The sequence below is a fragment of the Sus scrofa genome, chromosome 7, assembly GCF_054392235.1.
Source record: "Sus scrofa isolate SSC_HxYL_T2T_F1_AM1 chromosome 7, Sscrofa_HxYL_maternal_Yorkshire_Landrace_v2.0, whole genome shotgun sequence".
NCBI lineage: Eukaryota > Metazoa > Chordata > Mammalia > Artiodactyla > Suidae > Sus > Sus scrofa.
Genome location: NC_139389.1, coordinates 64,681,859 through 64,704,768, shown reverse-complemented (window position 1 = coordinate 64,704,768; position 22,910 = coordinate 64,681,859). Strand labels below are relative to the sequence as shown.

The following is a 22,910-nucleotide window of genomic DNA, read 5'->3' as shown; positions in this document are numbered from 1 at the left end:
GAGATAACAGAATAAACAAACAGGCTGCAAAGTAAACGATTTCAGACGAACAAGGTAGAAAAGCAGATGAACAAGGTAGAGTGAACAGATGAGAAATGTCAGGGGGAAAAACAGGGCAACAAAACATATGGCTGAATCTACAACTAAGGCAGGGACAGAGGGGGGTGGCTGAGATTGTTATCGTACTGAATTGCCCTGTATTTATATTGTTCCTGTACAGTTCACTCTTGAACAACATGATTTGAACTGAAAGGATACACTTACATGCAGATTTCTTTTTTCAGTAAATGCATACGATATGATCTGCAGTTAGCTGAATCCTCAGAGGTGGAACTGCAGAAATGGAGGACTGGCTACAACGTTATACATGGATTTCTGTGTGGGGTTGGCACCCCTAAGCCAGCATTGTTCAACGGTCAACTATAACTACTTAACCACAAAAGTCTGGGTTCTAGATAATTGTACATACTTACATTTAGATGGTCTTGCCTTTGAGTCTTCCTAATTTTCTCTAATATTGCCAAATTTTCTTTTTCAATTCCTTCATCCTCTGACTTTTTTCCATTTATAGGCTCTTCTTCCTTCATTTCATAGTGATCCAAGTCTTCTATATCCTACAAAAAAAATAAACATTTTAGCTTATTCAAGTTTTATGCCAAAAGCTAAATTATTCTTGATTTAGAGGACAGATAAGAGAGAACACATGTATTCTCTGGGAAAAGAGAAAAGGCCTTCACATTCAATTCAAAAGGTTTTCTCCTTTGAAAACCTATAGTTTACTTAAAGCTAGAGTAAAGTATATTTAATAGTTTCACAAAACCATAACTATCACCAAAAAGCCATATTAAAATTTAAATCTCCTATTAAGAGAAACTTTTGAAATAGTTTAGCATGAGGTACCAGGAACCTTAACTTTTAGAAATCTATTGCAAGAAACTGGTCTAAAACATGAACACAAATTCAGGCATGAAAACGCCTTTCAACTTCATAAACATAAAAGCAAACAAAATCTTCATGTGCAAAATACTGGAACATGAGTTTCCCTGTGGCACAGTGGATTAAGGATCCGGCATTATCACTGCAGTGGCTTGGGTTGCTGCTGTGGGGTAGGTCTGATCCCTGGCCTGGGAACTTCCATGTGCCACAGCCAAAAAAACACCAAAACAGTTAACTCAATTCAGTGGAATACGAGAAGAACAACACAGTATAATGATTTCTTCTGTATCTATAATGAAATAAAAAACAGACTACAAAACTGAATATATAGTTTTGTTTTGTTTTTTTTTTTTAAAGGGCTGCACCTGTGGCATATGGGAGTTCCCAGGCCAGGGGTGGAATCAGAGACACAGCTACAAGGTTAACCTACACCACAGCCATAACCACACCGGATCCAAGCCCCATCTGCAACCTACACCACAGCTTGTAGCAATCTTGGATCCTTAATTCACTGAGCAAGGCCAGGGACCAAACCCACATCCTCACGGATACTATGTTGGGTTCTTAACACACAGAGCCACAGTGGGAACTCCTATAGTCTTAATTATGCCAAAATAAGCACAATGGGAAAAAAAAGAGACTTAGAAGGACAAAAACTGAAATATTAATAATCATCTCTAGAGACATTTAGTGCTTTTTCATCTGTTCAAAGTTTTCTGTAGTGAGCACCTACTGATTTTTATAATTAGGAGAAAAGTTAGAAAAAGAACCTGAATATCTTGAGGCTAACATTTTTAATCATCACGTAATTCTCCCTCCTTTCCCTCATCATCTGTTCTTACACATATACGAATATACGCGGAATTTTAAAAAATCCTAACCTTTTTCTATTATCTTACTTCTATTTTACTTCAATCATCAAATCTCTAAAGAAGCAGTTTATGCTTTATCAAACAGCCTAATTCACTGTGATTTCTAGACAAGGTTAATTTAGACCACTTCCATCCAGACTCAATGGGCTCTTCCTTGGACTGCCATCCATTTCAATCCCTATTACATTCCCTTCTTATTCAGACCCTGTCTATGACTTCATGCTTCATGGAACTCTCTTCCCTGGTTTGCACCTGTCAGCTGTGATTTTCCATCTTATATTTGTTTTCTTCAGAGTTCTCACAAATGCCCTTAGCCTGTATCTCCTCTTCCACCTTCAACCTCAGCCACATTCCTATCCACAAAATTTCTCCACTCAAGTATTAACACAGAATTCATCATCATCATCTCTATAAAACAATTTTCTCAGCTTAAGGCTTTCTTATCAACAATCATACAAGATATAAACACATTTGTCTCTAATTAAGACTCAGCCATCTGTCTTTTCTAGCCAAATTTGCTTTACAAGACTCCAACACATCAATCTTTTCCCAAAAGGACAGCTTCCAGTGTACCCAAACACACCATGCCCAGGGTTGTTCTAGGCCGTTTTTCTTTTATTTTTTAAGAGCCACGCTCACAGCATATGGAGGTTTCCAGGTGAGGGATCGAATAGGAGCTATAGCTGCCAGCCTACACCACAGCAACGCTGGATCCAAACCACACCTGCAACCTATACCACAGGTCATGGCAACACTGGCTCTTAACCCACTGAGCAAGGCCAGGGATTGAACCTAAGTCCTAGTGGATATTAGTCAGGTTTGTCAACCACTGAGCCAAGATGGGAACTACTGTTCTTGGCCTTTTTACTACATTGTTTTAGTTGCCTAGAATATCTTCTTTTCACCTATCCTAATCTGACATCTCCAAAGTCCATCTTACCTTTCTAGATTTCCCTAAATGTTGATGTCCTTTCTTTACATTACCTTGTGAGGGAGAAAAAAAGGCACATAAACTCTTTATAGAGTACTACGTCTACTTTACTATACAGGAGACCCATGGAAAAGGTTTAATGTTTCCATGCAGTTTATTTCACCTAAGTTAAACTGCATGAAAACATTAAAAAACTCTTATCTCCCAAAATCGTTTTAACTGGACAATGTTAAAAATTATTTTACATTCAGACTCACAAAACAAAACAAACCCACAATTACTTTAGTCCTAAGGCATATACTAACAAGTGTTGTTGTTGTTGTTTGGCCACACCCACAGCATGCGAAGTTCCTGGCCAAGGACTGAATCCAAGCCACAGCAGTGACAACATCAAACCCTTAATTAGCTAGGCCAACAAGAAACTCCCTGAAAAGTGCATTTTAGATTTAAATATTTCCAAATCAAGAAAAATGGTAATACCCTGAATTAATTCTAAGATCTACAACAGAAAAATATTTTAACACCAAGACTGTGGAACTCAAATACCTTTTTTCAGGTCAATGTATAGACAAAAATCTTCATTATCAAGTTTGAATTTAAATGCAAAGCTTCAGGAGTTCCCGTTGTGGCTCAGTAGTAAACGAATCCAACTAGGAACCATGAGATTGTGGGTTCAATCCCTGGCCTCGCTCAGTGGGTTAAGGATCCCGAGTTGCTGTGGCTGTGGTGAAGGCGGCAGCTGCAGCTCTGACTAGACCCCTAGCCTGGGAACCTCCATATGCCGCAGGTGCGGCCCTAGAAAAGACAATAAATAAATAAATACATAAATAAATGCAAAGCTTCAGAGACTGAAAAACTCAAAAATTTTATCAATGACTGGAAACTAAACTGGTGTAAGCTCAATTTCTTTGGAATTTGCGCTATGATATTCTTAGATAATTTTTCAACATGAGATAGTTTCATTACTTCTAGTGAAAAGTCCTTGAAATGTTCCCAAATTCTCCTTTTATTCAAACACAAAACCTTTGAAACTTAGTATTTTTTCCTTAAACGAAATCAGGTTAAGTGTTGATTAAATTTAATTTTAGGGATGAATGTTAAGACCTCTTACTTTTCATGAAATCAAATCCAAATAGATCAGATAAGCAATCTGCTCAAAAGTGTAACATGAATTAGAGATAAAGCCAGATCTTAGAAATTGTAGTAAGTTCCAAATACAATGTGCTTTTCATTATTCCACATTAAAAATGGTTTCATAAAGGAGATTAGAGAATTACTGAAATGTTCAAAAATGAAGATATTAATGAAATGTTATTCTTACATAAAATACCTACTTCAGCCATCTCTTCCTCTTCCTCTTCCTCTGAAGTCACCTCTTCTGTTGTGCCATTCTGAAAAGGAAAAAGTGTTTACCAGGACTATGCAGAACAAATAAGCACACGCTGAGTACATCAGAAGACTTTAAGGACAAACTATCAATCACCCGTCACTACAGTTCCACTAACACAGCTTTGTAGAGTTGAAACATTTAATTTCAGCTTTGATTTGACAAATCCTATTTTTTTGGCTTTTTAAAAAGAATTTTGAACAATTCCACTTAATAGATGCCTTAGGAATTAACAAAGGGAATCAAACATAATTTTATAACATATTCTAATTTAAAATACGAAAACCGGAGTTCCCCTTGTGGCTCAGCAGTAATGAACCCGACTAGTATCCATGAGGATGTGGGTTCAAACCCTGGCCCTGCTCAGTGGGTTAAGGATCTGCATCGCCATGAGCTGTGGTGCAGGCACAGATTGGCTTGGATCTGGTGTGGCTGTGGCTTGGCCGGCAGCTGTAGCTCTAATTGGACCCCTATCCTGGCAACTTCCACATGCTGCAGGTGCAGCCCTAAAAAAAAAATTAAATATGAAAATATTTTATACATACAGCTATGTATATAAGGTCAATGACTTCTTTGACTTAAATACTCCAAACCATGGGTTCCTTAATATATCTATCTTTTGAGTTTTGAAAAGCCTCTTTCCATAAATTCTGCTGTCTCATTTTAAAAGATCATATACACTACAAACTAAAAATTATAAAGTCATCACCATTTTCCTAAAGGGCTATTTTCCTTTATTCTTCCTCTTTTTTTTTCTTTTTTGCTTTTTCGGCCACACCTGTGGCATGTGGAATTTCCCAGGACACGGATCAAATCCGAGACGCAGCTGCTACTTACACCACAGCTGCAGGACCCTTAACCCACTGAGCCAGGCTGGGGATGGAACGCCACAGACACAAGCCAGTTCGTTAACCCATTGCGCTACAGCAGGAAGTCCTATTTCTCTTTTCCACAATGTTATTTACCACAGATATTTCTGTATGAGATACAATAATCATTCCTGGTGGGATTTTAGAAAGGACCTTTGTAGCTAGTTTTGTCAAGAGTTCATAAAGACAAGTTTCCAGAACACACAGTACATAAAGTTAGTAGGATTTTTTTTCCCCAGAAATTCTTTTTGTATTTGTTTCCAACCACAGCTGGTAAGGATCACGTTCATATAAGAGGCCTATCTTGATGGCCTCTTGTGTGAGAACCAGAGAGAAAAGACAGAACCGTCTGATGTAATTCAATGTAGCAGCAAAATGTCTCCACAGTTTTCTCTTCCTTTTACTCAGGAGTTGTAAAGTCCACCTGCCAGCACCTCCCCCATTCACACGCCACAGGCAGAACACTGCTGTGTGAACCAGAAGGGGATGGCCACAGCAAAAAAGACTAGTAATTGCTAAGGACCTTCATAACAACTGATATTGGTCAATGGTATACTTCATCTATAAACGAGCAGGAATCACAAGATACTGAAAAAAAGGAGCACTCTGAAAGAAAGGCACCAAGCTGAACAAACAAAAGAACTGACCTGAAGCATTACTGAATAAAACAGAATAAAACAAAAATCTAATTGGAATCTTTAGGAGTAACTGAGAAGATACTGCATCCACAATTATGTAAAAGACAAGACAGTTCTGGGGAAATCAGAAAGACCCCCCTCCTGAAAGAAAAAACAAAAAAACATAAACTCAGAAGGCCAGAGGGCACAATGAACTTGAATGAACAAAACATTTATGATTATTAACACAACCAAACTGTGACATTCCCTTTGATGGGAGGAGAGGGGGAGGTGATGAACAAAGAGTTACAGAAAATGGAGACAGGAATCAGAGATGTAATAGCCACCAGGCATTCATTCAGAAGACAAGAGAAAGAAAGAGATAAAAGTTGCCAAACTATCTAAGGCCTTCAGAATATCAAATGGCTCTGAATACCCCAAAAGAATGTTGAAAAGTATAACATACTTCACAGTTAAAGAGAAAAACCCCATCAAGTTCCAGAAAGAAAAAATATAGAAAAAGCTATGAATTACACAGGCATCAGACTTTTCATCTGCAACAATAAATGTCAGAAGGAAAAAATGTAAAGAAGGTGAAAGAGACTCAATTATAAACTTAGAATTCTATATCTAGCTCCATCAGGATGGGAGCCATACCTGCATTTATTCACCAATGGATCCTCCGCACTTAAAAAGAATACACAGAGTACTTTATACTGAGTCAGAGAGATATTTGTTAAATGAATAATAAAAATAGACACTGAATATTCAAGGAACATTCTCCATACATCTCCACAAATCCTTTCTAGAAAAAAAATAGACATTATTCAGGAATGTATTTCAGAGAGGGGCAACCACGGAACATACACAGCAATAAGCAAAGACAACAGTAGTATCAACGGTTAAGTCTAAGCAATGCTGATAATGCAGCTGAAAGGTTATAGGCTATATTCTCTAACCACAATGAAAAACTAAAAAACCCCAAAGCCACCTGGCAATGTTAAAAAAATTTTTTTCTAAATAATTCTTGACTTTAAGAAGAAACTGACCCTCATGCTCCCATAATCCAAAACCTAAACATTTATGTGTCCAGAGACATACTTGCATAGAGGTACCATGTCCTATGGACAAGAATGATCATGCTTGGAGTTCCCATCATGGCACAGTGGTTAACGAATTCGACTAGGAACCATGAGGTTGCGGGTTCGGTCCCTGCCCTTGCTCAGTGGGTTAAGGGTCCGGCGTTGCCGTGAGCTATGGTGTAGGTCGCAGACGTGGCTCAGATCCCGCGTTGCTGTGGCTCTGGCGTAGGCCAGCAGCTACAGCTCCTATTGGACCCCTAGCCGGGGAACCTCCATATACCGCAGGAGCGGCCCAAAGAAATAGCAAAAAGACCAAAAAAAAAAAAAAAGAATGATCATGGTAGCACTATTCCTAATAGCAAATGGGAATTAACCCAAATATCAATAAGCAGACAAATGGATAAATGTTATAGTACAAACAATGAAATAAATTCAGCAATGAAACAGAACTATAGCTATACACAATATAAATGACAAACAAGAAAGAATACATAGGTAGTATGACTCTTACTATGAAGCTAAAAAACAGGAAACACTAAACCATATTGTTCAGGGGTACACATATGAGTGAAAAAATGTGCAATGCAGAGCAAAAGACAAACAAGAAAGAATACAAATGTAGTACGACTCTTAATATGAAGCTAAAAAACAGGAAACACTAAACCATATTGTTCAGGGGTGCACAAATGAGTGAAAAAAAACTAGAGAAAAGTAAAGGGAGGATTAGCATACAGGGGAATGATCATCTGGAAGGAGCTGCAGAAGAACTCTGCAGTGCTGGCAATGTTCTATTCTTCACCTGGGTGGTGGCCGGGTGGTAGTTCCCAGGTATTCACTGTAAGTACTGGTTATACTAAACTTATGTTTACAGGTTTTCAAGACATACTATTCAAAACATTTTCAAAAAATAAGAAGAGAAATATGAGCAAGATATTAAATCAAACTACCTAGGACATACAAACTGTTTTTTAGGAAGTATACTAAATTTTTAAATCTGTGGAATAAAGTCAAAAATCACTCAGAAGAAAATGAATACCATTACAACATGTTTGTTAAAAAAGCAATTTAAATCACATTGATCCAATTAATTAGAAAAGGAGGAGAAATGATTAAGCTTAGAGCAAAAAATGAAAAACATGCTTAACAAATAAAACTAAAGGCTGATTCTTTCAAAAGACCATTATAATTTTTAAAAAGCCTCTGACAAAGTAATCGAGATAACTTGGGAGTTCCCATTGTGCCACAATGGGATCGGCAGCATCTTGGAAGCGCTGGGATGTGGCACAGTGGGTTAAGGGTCTGGTATTGGCACAGCTGTGGCTTAGGTTGCAACTTTGGCTCGGATCCGATCCCTGGCCCAGGAACTCCATATGCCGTGAAGTAGCCAAAAAGGAAAAAAATTTTAAAAGATAAAGAAAACTTTAGAAATGAAAAGATTATAACCACAGATGAAGATGATACAAAAAAAGTGAACACTGTGCACATCTTACAACAGCTTCAAACATGGAGGTGAAGTTACCAACATTTTAGAATCTAAAATTACTAAAACTGACTGAAGAAAAGGAAAAGTGGAGCAGGCTCAAATATTTGTTAAAATAAGGGCTTCTCAACCTTAGAACTATTGATATTTTGGTCTGAATAATTCTTTGTTGTGAGGAACTGTCCTAACACTTCAGGATGTTTAGTAACATTCCCTCTACCCACAAAAACACCAATAACAAACTCCTCCAAATTGGCCAGCTGTGACAACCAAAAAATATCTCCAGATATTTCCACATGTCCCATGGAAGGCAAAACTGTCCTAGTTGAAAACTGATTTAAACTGCTTTAGATCTTAGAAAAAACACACAAAGCTTCCCAAGCCATGAGATTACTTAATCCTGAGAGCAAAATGAAACAAGAGCCTAAAAGGAAACAGACTATACTACGACTTCACATAATCAGAAAAATCCAAAAATAAAATAGCACATCTATTGTGTTCCACCCCCAATCTACCTAAGTGAGAAATGTTTTTCATGAGAATGCAGGATGATTCAAAATTAGGACATTTCATGTAATTAACAAGTTATACTATATCCCTAACATGGAATTACATGCATAGTCATGAAAAACAAGGTAAACCTACATGGACTGTATTCACAATATATTGTTTTTTGTTTTTTTTCTTTTTAAGGCTGCACCAACGGCATATGGAAGTTCCCAGGTTAGGGGTCAAACCAGAGCTGCAGCTGCAGGCCTACATCACAGCCAAGGCAACACCAGATCCAAGCTGCATCTGCAATCTATGCTTGTGGCAATGCTGGACCCTTAACCCACTGAGCGAGGCCAGGGATCACACCTGCCTCCTTAAGGACACTAGGTCCAGTTCTTAACCCATGAGCCACAATGAGAACTCCACGCAATATACTATTAAGTGAAAAACATTAAGCTGAAGACATTCTAAAGAAGGAAAATAGAACACAATATATTTTTCTCCTCTTTCCTGAGGCTCCACTAGAATTACAATGAAGAATAAACATTGTACAAACACACAATGGTAACAAAAAATAAAAGGAGGCTACCAGCAGCAAAAAGAACTCGTTCATGTTAGAAGATGATAGCAAATGGAAAAACAATAATTAATGAAGCAAACAAGTATAGCCATAGGTTAGGGGATAATCGGGGAGCTAATCTGTACCGAAGCACTCTGGAGGGGCTCTAGACACTAAGACACCAAGCACACTAGACAGCAGGTGTAATGGAGAGGACTGAAAACATAAATTAACCAAAAGCCCATACAGAGAACACACTGTCCAGCCCTCAAACACACTGCTCTCCTTAAGCAGAATCCAGGCAGACATATCTACCTCAAGCAAGAGATTTTAAGATTTCATATCCAGAGAAACCAAACAGTTCCAGCTATCATTTATGATTATATCAGGATATAGGAGTTAGGGGACAGAGGTTGGAAGTCAGCTTAAACTGTCTCCTAAATCCTATCAGTTGACAAGTTTTGGCCACAAAGAACTCCCAATCAGCCTTCCGGTACCTCTCTCAAATACGAATGAAAAAAAGAAGGAAAAAATATGAATGAGCAACAGAGAATAAACAGTTATCTGAGGAAAGTCTTCAAAAAGAAGAAAAAGACCAAAATAAACTAGAAAAAATTATTAAAGACTTACTAAACTTATTAAAGAGAAAGAGATGCTAGGAGTTCCCATTGTTGCTCAGTGGCTTAAGAACCTGACATAGTGTCCACTGAGGATATGGGTTCAATCCCTGGCCTTACTCAGTGCATTAAGGATCCAGTGTTGTTGCAAGCTACAGTGAAGACCGTAGATATGGCTTGGATCCAGCACTGCTATGGCTGTGGTATATGCATGAAGCTGCAGCTCCAATTCAATTTGACCCCTACCTTGGGAACTTCCATATACTGCAGGTATGGCCCTAAAAAAAAAAGAAAAAAAAAAAAAAAGGGAGAGAGAGAGATGCTGTACAGGAAAAGTATCAAAGTGACTTCTTAAAGATACTTTTGAATACATTACATTGATAAAACACAAATAGGATGCTATGAATAAGGAATAATCAGAGAACAAGAAAAAGCTCTTAGAACTTGTGGTTTCATCCTTGGAGAGGACCCCCAATGAACCACACCTTCCTGCATTTATCCCTTATATGAACCCCTCCCACTATCAGTTTGGGCTGGCTCTGTGACTTGCTTTAGCCAATAAATGTGGTAGAAATGACACTGGGACAGTTTCAGATCTAAACATTAAGAAAGCCTGGTAGCTTCCACTTTTGTGCTCTTAGAAGACAAAAACAAAAATTCTGACTACCTTCCTAAAGAAAGAGAAGCTACATGAAAAAGACACTAGGATGACGAGATGCCATTTGAGGAGAAGGGCCACGTGAGGAAACAGCGAGGCACTAGACATGGGAATGAAAAAGCCATGCTGGACATCCCACTGCTGTCACATGTCCAAACGACCAATTCTAGACGTTATCTGACTGCACAGTGAGATTAGCAGAAAAACTGTCCAGCTAAGGCTAATCAACCCACAAAATCATAAGAGATAGAATAAACTATTGTTTTAAGCCATTAAATTCTAGGGTTAACTGGTTAAGCAGCAATAAAAACCACAATAAAACTTAAAGTTATGACTGTCCAAATAAAATTTCCGAAGTCTGAAAGATAAGAAAAATGTTGTAGAATCTGAAATTAAGACAAAAAGATGGAATAAAGTGATAAGAGATATAAAGACTCAAGTGAGGAAGTCTAACATCCCATTAGTAGGCATTCCAAAATGAAAATACAGAATGGGATGAAGAAAGTTACCACAGGGAAAAATATGAGAACATTTACTCAAAAAGAAAGATTCAAGACTCCAAATTTGAGAAGGTCCATCCACAATGAGTGCCCAACAACAATGGGAAAACAAAACAAAACAAAAACTCCACAACTCGGTACACTGTCTTGGTATTTCACAACACCAAGGAAAGGACAAAGTCCTAAAAGCTTCCTGAAAGTCATGCAGAAATGACTTAAGAGTCAGAAAGGCATCAGGCTTCAACACCACCACTGACTAGAAAACAATAGCACAATCTCTGAAATTCTGAGAGAAAATTATTTTCATCCTAGAATTACATATTCAACCAAACTATCGAGTGAAGGCAGAATGTAATAGTAATTAACACTTACTGGGCATTTACTATGCATCAGGCACTGCTTTAAATGATCTACATGTACCAACTCATTTAATCTTCATAGCTCCCCTAAAATATAGGTGTACTACCATCTCTCCCATTTTGCAAATGGGATATTGATGCACATGTTACCAGGTAATTAGCCCTAGCTAATAAGGTAATGTAACTAATAAGCATAAACCTATGATAATCTGACTGTAGTCTTTCTTGAAAATTCAGAACTCAGAAAATTTTCTACCCTTTTATGTTGTCTTAGGATTTTTCTTAAGCACTCACACAAATTAAGAAGAGGTAAGCCAGGAAAGAAGACACAGAATCAGGAAACAATGGATCTACTCCAGCAAAGGAGACAAGAAAAATTTCAAGATGACAGCTGAAAACAACCCGCCAAGACTGATACAGAAGAACCAAAGGCTCTAGACGAGAGAGTGATCTCACAGAAAAAAGACAGAACACAACTTTTTAAACTAAGACATTATTATAAGGAAGACATTGCAAAACAAAAAAAAACTATAACTTCTTATAACTTCTTAAATTATCTCAATAGAACACTCTACAAAGTCCTAATGATAAATAGTGATTATTCATATGACTAAATATAATGTTTTAGGAAGGGGAGGTGGGTGGGTAAGTGGGTGGTATGAGAGCTAAATCTTTATTACAGTGCAAACTCAAAAAATTATGCCTAAATAGGTAAATCCAGAAATCCACAGAAGTTAGAGGTGGTGGTGAGCCAGTGGGTATTTCCGCTGCTTTGAGTTAGGCCTTAAGAAGCACAAATGGGCATACAGAGATGGCACTCCAGGTGAAGGTAAATGAATAAGCAAAAGCAAACAAGTGCAAAAGCAAGGGACAGTTATGGAAACCAGGAATACTAACAACAAAAAGGTGGTGGTGGGGAGGGGGCATCAGCTGTTTGCCTGTCAGAGTAAATACCAGTAGCTCCAAGGAATGAAAACGTTATTTTTCATACCTAAAACAAAATTTAAAAAAACAGTTCAACAGGAAAACAAAAAGTCCTAAATAGCTGTATAAAAAAAAAAAAAAATCCTATTTTACTTTTGTTTGAGATATTTACCTTAACTCTTAAAACACTAGAGAATTTTTACTTTACCTGACCCGTGGGTAGTGGTTGATCTAGCATCTCAACATCCAGGTGCTTAGGAAGATTATATAGTCTGCAGAGTTCACATATCAACCACTTCAATTGCTGACGAAGCTACAAAACACATTTCAGTAAGTAAGCATTATGTTAAAGAGCCCTCAGATTATATGAATAATGCTACAACTACTGTAACTAATCCAGTAGGAAGTGAACAAGTTTATTACTGCTCAATTATAGCCTGCAGATAAAATAACAGTAATTTAAAAATACTTTAGGGGCTGCTATATAAGAAAGTTATTATGGCTTTAGTGTAACCCCCTACAACGGATACCTAACAGAATGACATCAACAAAAAGGCAGGGAAGGGGAGCTCCAGGTATTGTCTAGTTCTCAGTTATTTTTTTTCTTAGTAACTTAGAAGAGTACATTAATACATTAATGACGCTACAAAAAAACAAGGCAGTGCTGTTGCACATGGGTTATAAAATTATATATTCCACAGTCATTCATTTAAAAGTATAGAGGCACATATGGTCTAGCAGACAAGAGTCTAAGAATCCAGGGGATGCTGGATACAGTATCCAACACGCTGGGTTTGAGCCTTCCCAACCATAAAACAAGGAGATTAAAACCTTATAGCAGTAAAGATTAAATGAAATCTTCTGTGAAATACTTGACACTTACTAGGCTCTTAAGTATTTGTCTTTAAAAAAAAAAAAAAAAAAAAAAATAGAGAGAGCAAGAAAAAAGACCTCACCAGGAAAACTCCAAAGAATAACTCAAGTTTCCATTTTTAAATCCAGATTTGTTTTGTAAGCACATTTACTTTAAGCAAGTAAGCATGGTAAATTATATGCACAAACATATTTTGCATTGTTTAAAAAAATTGTTTTCAATGTATAAGTTTGGCAATTACGGTATAAGGAGAATAGCCATTATCAGTAGACTTGACTGGGAGCAAGAAAGGCAACTTACATCACTTGGTCAGGAACAGTTTCCTGGATGTCTCTAACCAAGAAAAGAGATGAAGAGAAAGAAGCAGGTTTATGAAGGACTAAGGAAAACAGACACAGAATTAGAATGGGTTAAACAAAGCAAAGAACAAGCCTTTCCAAAGTGGACAATTTTCCTCAAAAATGAGAAAAGTTGAACAGTAAATTAGTATCAAATAATATCCTCAAGCTTAAAAACTAGCAAAGCCCCACTGTGGATTTGTTAACCATCCAATAAACTCTGTTTCATGCTAAGTAATATTATAAAGATGAGGCAGGGTGACCGAGATGTAGAGCCAACTCCAACTCCTGGTTCAGGAAGCGCTCAGAACCACTGAGGGAGGGGCAGAGTGTGGTGGAATCCCACCAAGCAGTAAAAAAACAGAGCAGTAAGTATGCCGTCTGGGAATTTCGACCTTACATTCTCCTGCCAAAAAAAGTTTCTGAGGGATGGGAGGAAGAAACTAAGGCAATGGGGAAGGATTTAAGAAATTTGGAAGGTATACAGATAGGTCTTAGAAATTTACTAGATGGGGGGAGGGCTGTCAAGAAACATTACTATAAAAAAGAACTCTAAGATGGTTCCCAGGATCAGGCATAGGTAACAGGTTTCATTATTTCATTTTGCCCCATTCACAATCACAGAGAGAATTACTGAGGGGAAATATGGGGATGGTGAAGTATTGAGAGGTAGATGAGTTTAAATTTAGATCTAATCATTTTGAACAGCCACGTCACATCCGAGTGAGATCCCTGGATCTACAGGATATATAGACAGATAATAGGTTTCAAACTCAGGAGATAAATCTAGAGCAGAGTTCCTGCCATGCTACAATGGGTTAAGAATCTGCCTGCAGTGGCTTGGGTTGCTGTGGAGGTATGGATTCTATCCCCGCTGCAGCACAGTACAGGATCTGGCGTTGCCACAGCTGCAGCAGAGGTCACAGCTGTGGCTCAGATTCAGTCACTGGCCTGGTAACTTCCATATGCTATGGGTATAGCCATTAAATAAATAAATAAATAAAATAGCTAGAGATACAGATTTAGAAATCACTGGAATATAGGCCATGACTTTGACATCAGGAGTAGAAGAGATTACTTGGAGAAAGCAGAGAAGAAGAAAGAGTCAGACCATGGAATAAGAGCTCAGAGGACACCAAGGCAAGGTAATAAGAGACAGAAACAGGAGACAGTGATCTGATGGAAATCACTGTTAGATTATTAGTTCCCAGAGGACAGGGATGTGACTTGTCTTTTGTACCCACCACTTACCACAGAGCCTGGCATAGAAGCCTGGCAATTTTTTTAAAGTTAATTTTTTATGTTCTACTACTAATAGTTTCCTGAATCCACCCCAGGTTTAAAAAAAAAATTGTATAAACCAACATAGATAATAGATTTTTTAACAATATTGTATACAAAAGGGGCCAGGTTACAGACAACATGCTATGCTTTTTCACTTTAGCCTATCTTGCGAAGTTGTATGTGCTCTTGTGGAAAGACTGGCTGCACTCTTAACTATAACATAATATTCTATCATAAAACTATACAGTAATTTTTATTTAACCAGCTCTTTATTAGTGGACAACAAGTTTGTTGAATGTAAGAATGTTTCAATAAGGAAAGAATCAACAGGAAAAAAAATGCTGCAAAAAGGCAGACTTTAGTGAGTCCCGTTATGGCTCAGCGGAAACATCTGACTAGCATCCGTGAGGACGCAGATTCAATCCCTGGCCTCGCTCGGTGGGTTAAGGATGCAGCATTGCTGTGAACTGTGGTGTAGGTCAGGTCACAGACGCAGCTCAGGTCTGGTGTAGCTATGGTTGTCACGGAGGCTGGCAGCTATAGCTCCTATTCAGCCCCTAGCCTGGAAACCTCCATATACCACAGGTGCAGCCCTAAAAAAAAAAAAAAGGTAAACTTTGGGACTAAAAAAGAGGTCCTGAATTTGGCAACTAAAGATAAAAATTTTAGTACAACAAAGAAGGCAGAATCTAGATTATAATGAATTAAATGAATTAAAGGTGAGGAAATATAGCTTATTCTATCAAAAACGGATTATAAGATAACAGGGAAAGAGTATAAGAAAGAATGAGGGGTGAGTTTTTTTATGTAAATAATTTACTTTTTAATATAACTGGACCCAATTTTACATTCTATGTTATTTTACTTTATGAGCATTTTTTATGGAATATTTTAGACTACTATTTATAATAGTAGCAGTCTCTACTATTATAAAACTTGTACATTTAGATCATTAGAAGCCAACCGCCTAAAAGAAGGCAGCAGTAAGGGGCTGTGTCTAACACTCTTTACCAGTTGCCCTTCCCTGCAGATGTGAACATGTGTCTCACTTTCATGGTTCTAAAGACCCCTTAACTTGTAATACTCTATAAACTTAGGGTCCTTCTGTTCTTAATTTTAAGAACAGATGTGTTTAAACCACCTATAATTCAGTGTAACAAAAAATGCTGAATTAAGTCTCCACCTTCCTCAAATGGTCAGTTCTCTGAATACCATTACTACAATAAACTATACTTTCCTTATTGAGTATTTTAGCACAATGTAACTAATTCTAAATTCTCATTTGCATGACTCTTGAACTTCTGCCTTTATCCAGTCAGTGTATTGTTTTATTTAATATCTGGCCTGGCAAGTCTCACACTTTTTTTAAAATTTCATTATTTATTATTTACTCTTCCAAACAAACTTTAGAGTCATTTTGCCAGGTTCCAAAACAAAACAAACAAAAAAAACCCTGTTGAAATTGCATTCAATTTATAAACTAACATGAAGCTGTTGAAATAACTGACACATTTGTAATATGGAGTCTGCCCATCTAGGAACATAGTAGTCAAGGCTTTCATTCTACTCAGCCAATTTTTGTAGTTTTCTTGATATAAATCTGGCACACTTAAGTTTATTTCTAGGTATTTAATTTTTTTTAATTTAACTGTAGTTGTCAATAAAATTCCTGTCCACTATATTTTCTGATTATAGCTGATATGTGGCAAAGCTTAATTTTTATATAACAGAACTTTTAACCAGTCATCTTAAAAACTGTTTTTTCGCTGACTCCTCTGGATTTTTTTTTTTTTTTTTTGCATTTTAGGGCCACACCCGAGGAATATAGAAGTTGCCAGGCTAGGGGTCGAAACGGAGCATAGCTCTTGGCATACGCCACAGCCACAGCAGTGCAGGATCCCAGCCACGTCTGTGACCTATACCACAGCTCACGGAAACACCCAGATCCCCAACTAACTGAGCAAGGCCAGGGATCGAACCCGCATCCTGATGGATACTAGCCCATCGGATTCGTTTCTGTTGTGCCACAGTGGGAACTCCCTGGATTTTTTTTTTTTTTTAAGGTAAACAATCAAGTCGCCTGCAAAAAATTATTGGTATTTTTCTATAAGGTCTTTATGACCTCATGGAAAAACGTAATGATTTTTTTTTTTTTTTTCCATTTCTTGGGCTGCTCCTGCAGCATATGGAGGTTCCCAGACTAGGGGTCAAATCGGAGCTGTTAGCCGCTGGTCTATGCCAGAGCCACAGCAACACGGGATCCGAGCTGCATCTGCAACCTACACCACAGCTCACGGCAACGCCAGATCCTTAACCCACTGAGCAAGGGCAGGGATCAAACCCATAACCTCATGGTTCCTAGTCGGATTCGTTAACGACTGAGCCACAACGGGAACTCCAGAAAAATGTAATGATTAATGTTAACTTTAAAAAAAGAATATAAGACTACACAGACTGTAACTTCAACTACTTAAAAATATGTATAAGAGTTCATGTATTTTACCAGCCAGGGAAAAAAAAATACTGATAAAAAGTTAGCTATCAGGGAGTTCCCGTCGTGGTGCAGTGGTTAACAAATCCGACTAGGAACCATGAGGTTGCAGGTTCAGTCCCTGCCCTTGCTCAGCGGGTTAACGATCCGGCGTTGCTCTGAGCTGTGGTGTAGGTTGCAGACGCGGCTCGGATCCAGCGTTGCTGTGGCTCTGGCGCAGGCCGGTGGCTACAGCTCCAATTCAACCCCTAGCCTGGGAACCTCCATATGCCGCGGGAGCGGCCCAAGAAATAGCAAAAAAAAAAAAAAAAAGTTAGCCATCATGTCAACAATGGTTACATCAAATAGAAAAAGTTAAGAAAGATTTCTATTTTCCTTTTTTAGTTGTTTTTAATTTTATTCTCACAATGGTCATTTATTAGTCTTGTAATCAAAGAAATCAGGTAAAATGGAAAAATTAAATATCTTTACATATTAAATCAAAGATTATATATAAGATTATATATAATATATAATCTTTATATATTAATCAAAGAAATCAGGTTCTAAAATATTTTGTAAAATGGAAAGTTAGATATCTATATATATTAAGAAGACTTTTTATTTGCTTACCTTTAGCTTTTACTACAGAGTTACAGACTCTTGACAGAAAAAGCAATTGATGTCATTCTATCCTTATTTTCCCCTCACATCTACCTTGGTATTTTCCTCCTGTTTTACTTCCTACCTTGACCAGCGGTCCCAACCAATAATATTTGCTTGGTTTAATGGTTAGGAGCCAAGAAAAAGAGACCACCTAATTCCTGTTATAAATGAAGACTATACCTATGGGGAATAAAAATGAGAAACCACAGAGTAAACAGTAGAATTTGAAAGAAAAAAAAAAAGCAAGAAAGCAAGAAAAAAATCTTAGAGGAGCTAAAGACCAGGTGTTATCAAATAATCTTTCATCAGGCTTTTATATCATATTACCTCAACACTTATTTCTATATGTTCATGAGGAGAAAAAAAGCAGTGTGGCTTATTTTCTCACCGAATTGTTGTTCTTAGTGTCTTCTAGACGTTCCAGGACTGATGTCAAATTTGGGTCATCGGAGTCCACAAACCATATTGGTGACGAAGATGGATAAGATTCCTGTTATAGAAACACCTATGTTAAACACATTTACATACAGGCTTACCTGGATATGCAATTAAACCTCACCATGAAAATGGCAAGATGATCATGAATTTAAGTAAAATATATCATGGGAAGAAAAGTAACATTAAAATCCACGTGTGGAGAAAGAAAATTTTTATGGACTATTTTAAACAAAAATAAAGTTTTGTGGTTTAATCATCTTGCTTGTTCCATGTTACATATTTTACAAGTCTTAAAAAAAAAAAAGACTTTGCTCAGTAGGCAGTATGATTTTATAAAAACAGAAGAGAATACAACTGCAAAAGTTGTTTCATCAAAAGCAGAAAAAAATGGTATTCAAGGACCAAGATGGGCTTACTTCCTTTTTAAAGAAAGGTCTATCATGGCCTGGATTCTCCAGCTTTAACTTTTTTTTTAAGGGCTTTAAAATCTGGAATCATAATAAATCCCTAAAAAGGAAGAACAAATTAAAAACCAAAAAACCCAACCTCGAAATACGTCTATAGAGTCAGCCACACTACTTTTTGCCTGTTAATATAATAAAGCTATATTTCTAAGCTTTATCTAGATTAAAATATAATTCTGAATTTTTAAAATAAAGCAAAGGAGTACATATCTGAGCACATGTTCTGAAATCCTTACAACTGCTAAAAAAAAGATGATTTTTAAAAATCTTCTACTCACTATACTCCTTGCTTCTGAGTAATATAATTACAGAAGTTACTTTGAAATTTTTTTGTTAGAAAATTGGTCCCTAAAATCAATCCTATTTAATTTTGCCTTCTTCCCAGTAACTTCCCATACCTTCTCAGATTGCAAGGAGGAATGCAGTTTCTATAGGACTGATTTCTTAAATGAGGTTAAGATGACTTCTTAAACATAGCAGGTGTTAGAAAGGCAAAACAAACATAGACAGAGCTATCTTAGGACTACACAGCTCTCTTTTGTCACGGGAGCTGGGCTTTGAGACAGGCATTCTCCTAGCAGAGCGACTATCTGTGTGCTCCAGCTCGGAGAGGTCAATGATGTTCTTGAACACTCTAAGAGCCTGCCTCTCTAAACTGGCCCAAATAATCCTAACCTCCTGGTATTTACACTCTTGTGTAATTCTCTCCCCAGACCCAATGACTCACTTCTAACAAACATAATATAGCAAAAGTAATGGATATCACCTCTGAAATTAGGTTATAGAAAGATGAGTTCTGTCTTGCTCCCCTTGATGAAAGCCAGCTCCCTTCAGAGAGGCCCAAATCTACTTGGCAAGCAACTGAGAGAAGCCTTTGACCAACAGCCAGCTGAAATCTGAGGCCCTCAGACCAACAGCCTGTGAGGAGATGAATCCTACCAACAACTTCATGAATGAACTTGGAGGCAGAGTCTCTCCCTGTCCAGCCTTGAGATTACTACAGCAGTGACCACCACCTTGACTGCCTTGTCAGAGATCTGGAACCAGGGAACTCAGGTAAGTCAAGCACGGATTCTTAAACCATGGAAACTTTGAGACGTTTAAGCTGCTAAATTTGTTACAGAGCAACTGACAACTAATTCCAATATCCTAAAATTCCAATATTTCAGTCCATCACACAAACTGAGTACTATCAAGAAATGCTATTACTACATGCATTTTTTATTTTTTCATTTTATTTTTTTTTATTTTTCCACTGTATAGCAAGGGGATCAAGTTATCCTTACATACATGTAAGGATACATACATACATCCTTACATACATTACAATTACATTTTTCCCCACCCTTTGTTCTATTACAACATGAGTATCTAGACAAAGTTCTCAATGCTGCTCAGCAGGATCTCCTTGTAAATCTATTCTAAGTTGTGTCTGATAAGCCCAAGTTCCCGATCCCTCCCACTCCCTCCCCCTCCCATCAGGCAACCACAAGTCTCTTCTCCAAGTCCATGATTTTCTTTTCTGAGGAGATGTTCATTTGTGCTGGATATTAGATTCCAGTTATAAGTGATATCATATGGTATTTGTCTTTGTCTTTCTGGCTCATTTCACTCAGGATGAGATTCTCTAGTTCCATCCATGTTGCTGCAAATGGCATGATGTCATTCTTTTTTATGGCTGAGTAGTATTCCATTGTGTATATATACCACTTCTTCCGAATCCAATCATCTTTGATGGACATTTGGGTTGTTTCCATGTCCTGGCTATTGTGAATAGTGCTGCAATGAACATGCGGGTGCATGTGTCTCTTTTAAGTAGAGTTTTGTCCGGATAGATGCCCAAGAGTGGGATTGCAGGGTCATATGGAAGTTCTATGTATAGATTTCTAAGGTATCTCCAAACTGTTCTCCATAGTGGCTGTACCAGTTGACATTCCCACCAACAGTGCAGGAGGGTTCCCTTTTCTCCACAACCCCTCCAGCACTTGTTATTTGTGGACTTATGAATGATGGCCATTCTGACTGGTGTGAGGTGGTATCTCATGGTAGTTTTGATTTGCATTTCTCTCATGATCAACGATGTTGAGCATTTTTTCATGTGTTTGCTGGCCATCTGTATATCTTCTTTGGAGCAATGTCTATTCAGGTCTTTTGCCCATTTTTCCATTGATTGATTGGCTTTTTTGCTGTTGGGTTGTATAAGTTGTTTATATATTCTAGAGATTAAGCCCTTGTCGGTTGCATCATTTGAAACTATTTTCTCCCATTCTGTAAGTTGTCTTTTTGTTTTCTTTTGGGTTTCCTTTGCTGTGCAAAAGCTTTTCAGTTTGATGAGGTCCCATGGGTTTATTTTTGCTCTAATTTCTATTGCTTTGGGAGACTGATCGAGAAAATAGTCATGATGTTCATGTCAGACTACATACATTTTTTAAAGCAACAAGAGTTCCCTGGTGGCCTAGCAGTTAAGGACTCTGTTGTCACTTCTGTGACAAGGGTTCGATCCCTGGCCTGGGAGCTTCCATTTGCCACACGAGTGGCCAAAAATCCTAAAAATTAAAAAATAAAAGCACAATTACATATGTTGATTTTTAGAAGTTAACAAGCTAACCATTACATGTTTTCACCCTACTAACATTAACTGTATTCACTTGCACTGTTTTCTATTATGTATCAGGGAAAAGCCATCATTAGCAGTATTAGCTGCCGTTAGGTTCTAGTCATAGAAAAACAATTTTGCAGAAACAGTTTTAAAGAAGTCTTGCTTTGAAAACTATAATACAAATTATAATATAATTGATGCTACAGAAACTGGTCATTTTTAAAGCATTTTATCAAATGTTCTTCAAAGAAAAAAAAATTGCACTGAAGTAGGACATCATTACATCCATTCAGTAATGGTTTATTTTTGTACTCTCCTTTGTAAAACTCTTACTGTGTCCCAAACCTCTTTAATGCTAAAAGGTAGATTCTCTTCAAAATTAATCCTATTCTTAAAGAGAATTATTTATTGAGTACCTCACTGTCTTCAAATTCTTCATTTGGGAACACACCATCCAAACCTTTTTTATTGGAGTTCCTGTCATGACTCAGCAGAAACGAATCTGACTAGCATCCATGAGGATGCAGGTTGGATTCCTGGTTCTGCTCAGTGGGTTAAGAATCCGGCGTTGCTGTGAGCTGTGGAGTAGGTCACAGATGCAGCTCAGATCTGACGTCCCTGTGGCTGTGGTGCAGGCCAGCAGCTGCAGCTCCGATTTGACCCCTAGCCTGGCAACTTCCGTATGCTTTGCTTGTGGCCCTAAAAGGACAAAAAAAAAAAAAAAAAGCCAAACCATTCTTATTGTTTTATATTTGTATTTTCTTTAGCCTTAAAAAAAAATTTTGAGCTTCATTGTGTATATTAGCGTTTGCATAGTAAATTTCTGCATAAGCAGAATAAAATATGAAATGTTGCTCTGTACTAAAACCCCTCAAACTTGTATGAGGAGAATTGGAGGAAAAAAAAAAAAAAGAACAAACACTGAGATCAGTCACTACCTATGCCTTATTCTTCTAATCCTATACCTAAGAAGACAGGATATATAGTAAGTCGGTCCAAGCAACTATTTCAACAGTTTTCAAAGTGGGACCCTTAGACTCCTGGATCCAAACTATTTCTACAAGAATACTAAGACGTTAATTGCCTTTTCCAGACAGACATTTGCACCAATGATGCAAATATAATGATGGGTAAAATTAGCACTGATAAAGGTAGTGACACCAAACCATACTTGAAGTCATGGTATTCACCATCACGCATTCAAGGTGTTTAAAAGTAGAAAGTGCTAAAAGAATTTAAAGAACGCCTGATGAGGCAGCTGTTTTTCTAAAGCTCAACCCTCATGTCTCCTAATATTGTAAATGATGAAATGGGAAGCACACAAGAGCACTCCTACAGAATACTTGAGAAAAAGCACTTGTGTGACTGAGATGTGAGCTGAACTAACCACTTTCATAGAACAACATTTTCACTTGAAAGAATAACTGACAAACGATGGTTATTCCAACTTAGGTTTCTAATGGATGTTTTCTCAAAAAAAAATGAAGAGAGCCC

At 37.5% G+C, this 22,910-nt stretch overlaps 1 protein-coding gene across 7 annotated transcripts in view; it reads right to left on the bottom strand.

Annotated features, from left to right (window-relative positions):
* UBE2Q2 (ubiquitin conjugating enzyme E2 Q2) overlaps positions 1 to 22,910 on the bottom strand; it is a 60,408-nt gene that overhangs the window by 27,797 nt on the left and 9,701 nt on the right. For 3 of the 7 annotated variants that reach the window (XM_084968690.1, XM_021099009.2, XM_084968686.1), the window contains exons 2-5: positions 18,304 to 18,405; positions 12,492 to 12,596; positions 4,074 to 4,130; positions 474 to 614 (exon numbers count right to left, since the gene is read on the bottom strand). In XM_084968690.1, coding sequence (XP_084824816.1) covers positions 474 to 614; positions 4,074 to 4,130; positions 12,492 to 12,521 — 228 coding nt within the window. In that variant the 5' untranslated portion in view covers positions 12,522 to 12,596; positions 18,304 to 18,405. Of the gene's footprint in view, positions 1 to 473; positions 615 to 4,073; positions 4,131 to 12,491; positions 12,597 to 18,303; positions 18,421 to 22,910 lie in introns of all 7 variants that reach the window. The other 4 variants (XM_021099010.2, XM_084968687.1, XM_084968688.1 and 1 more) reach the window with 3 other exon arrangements.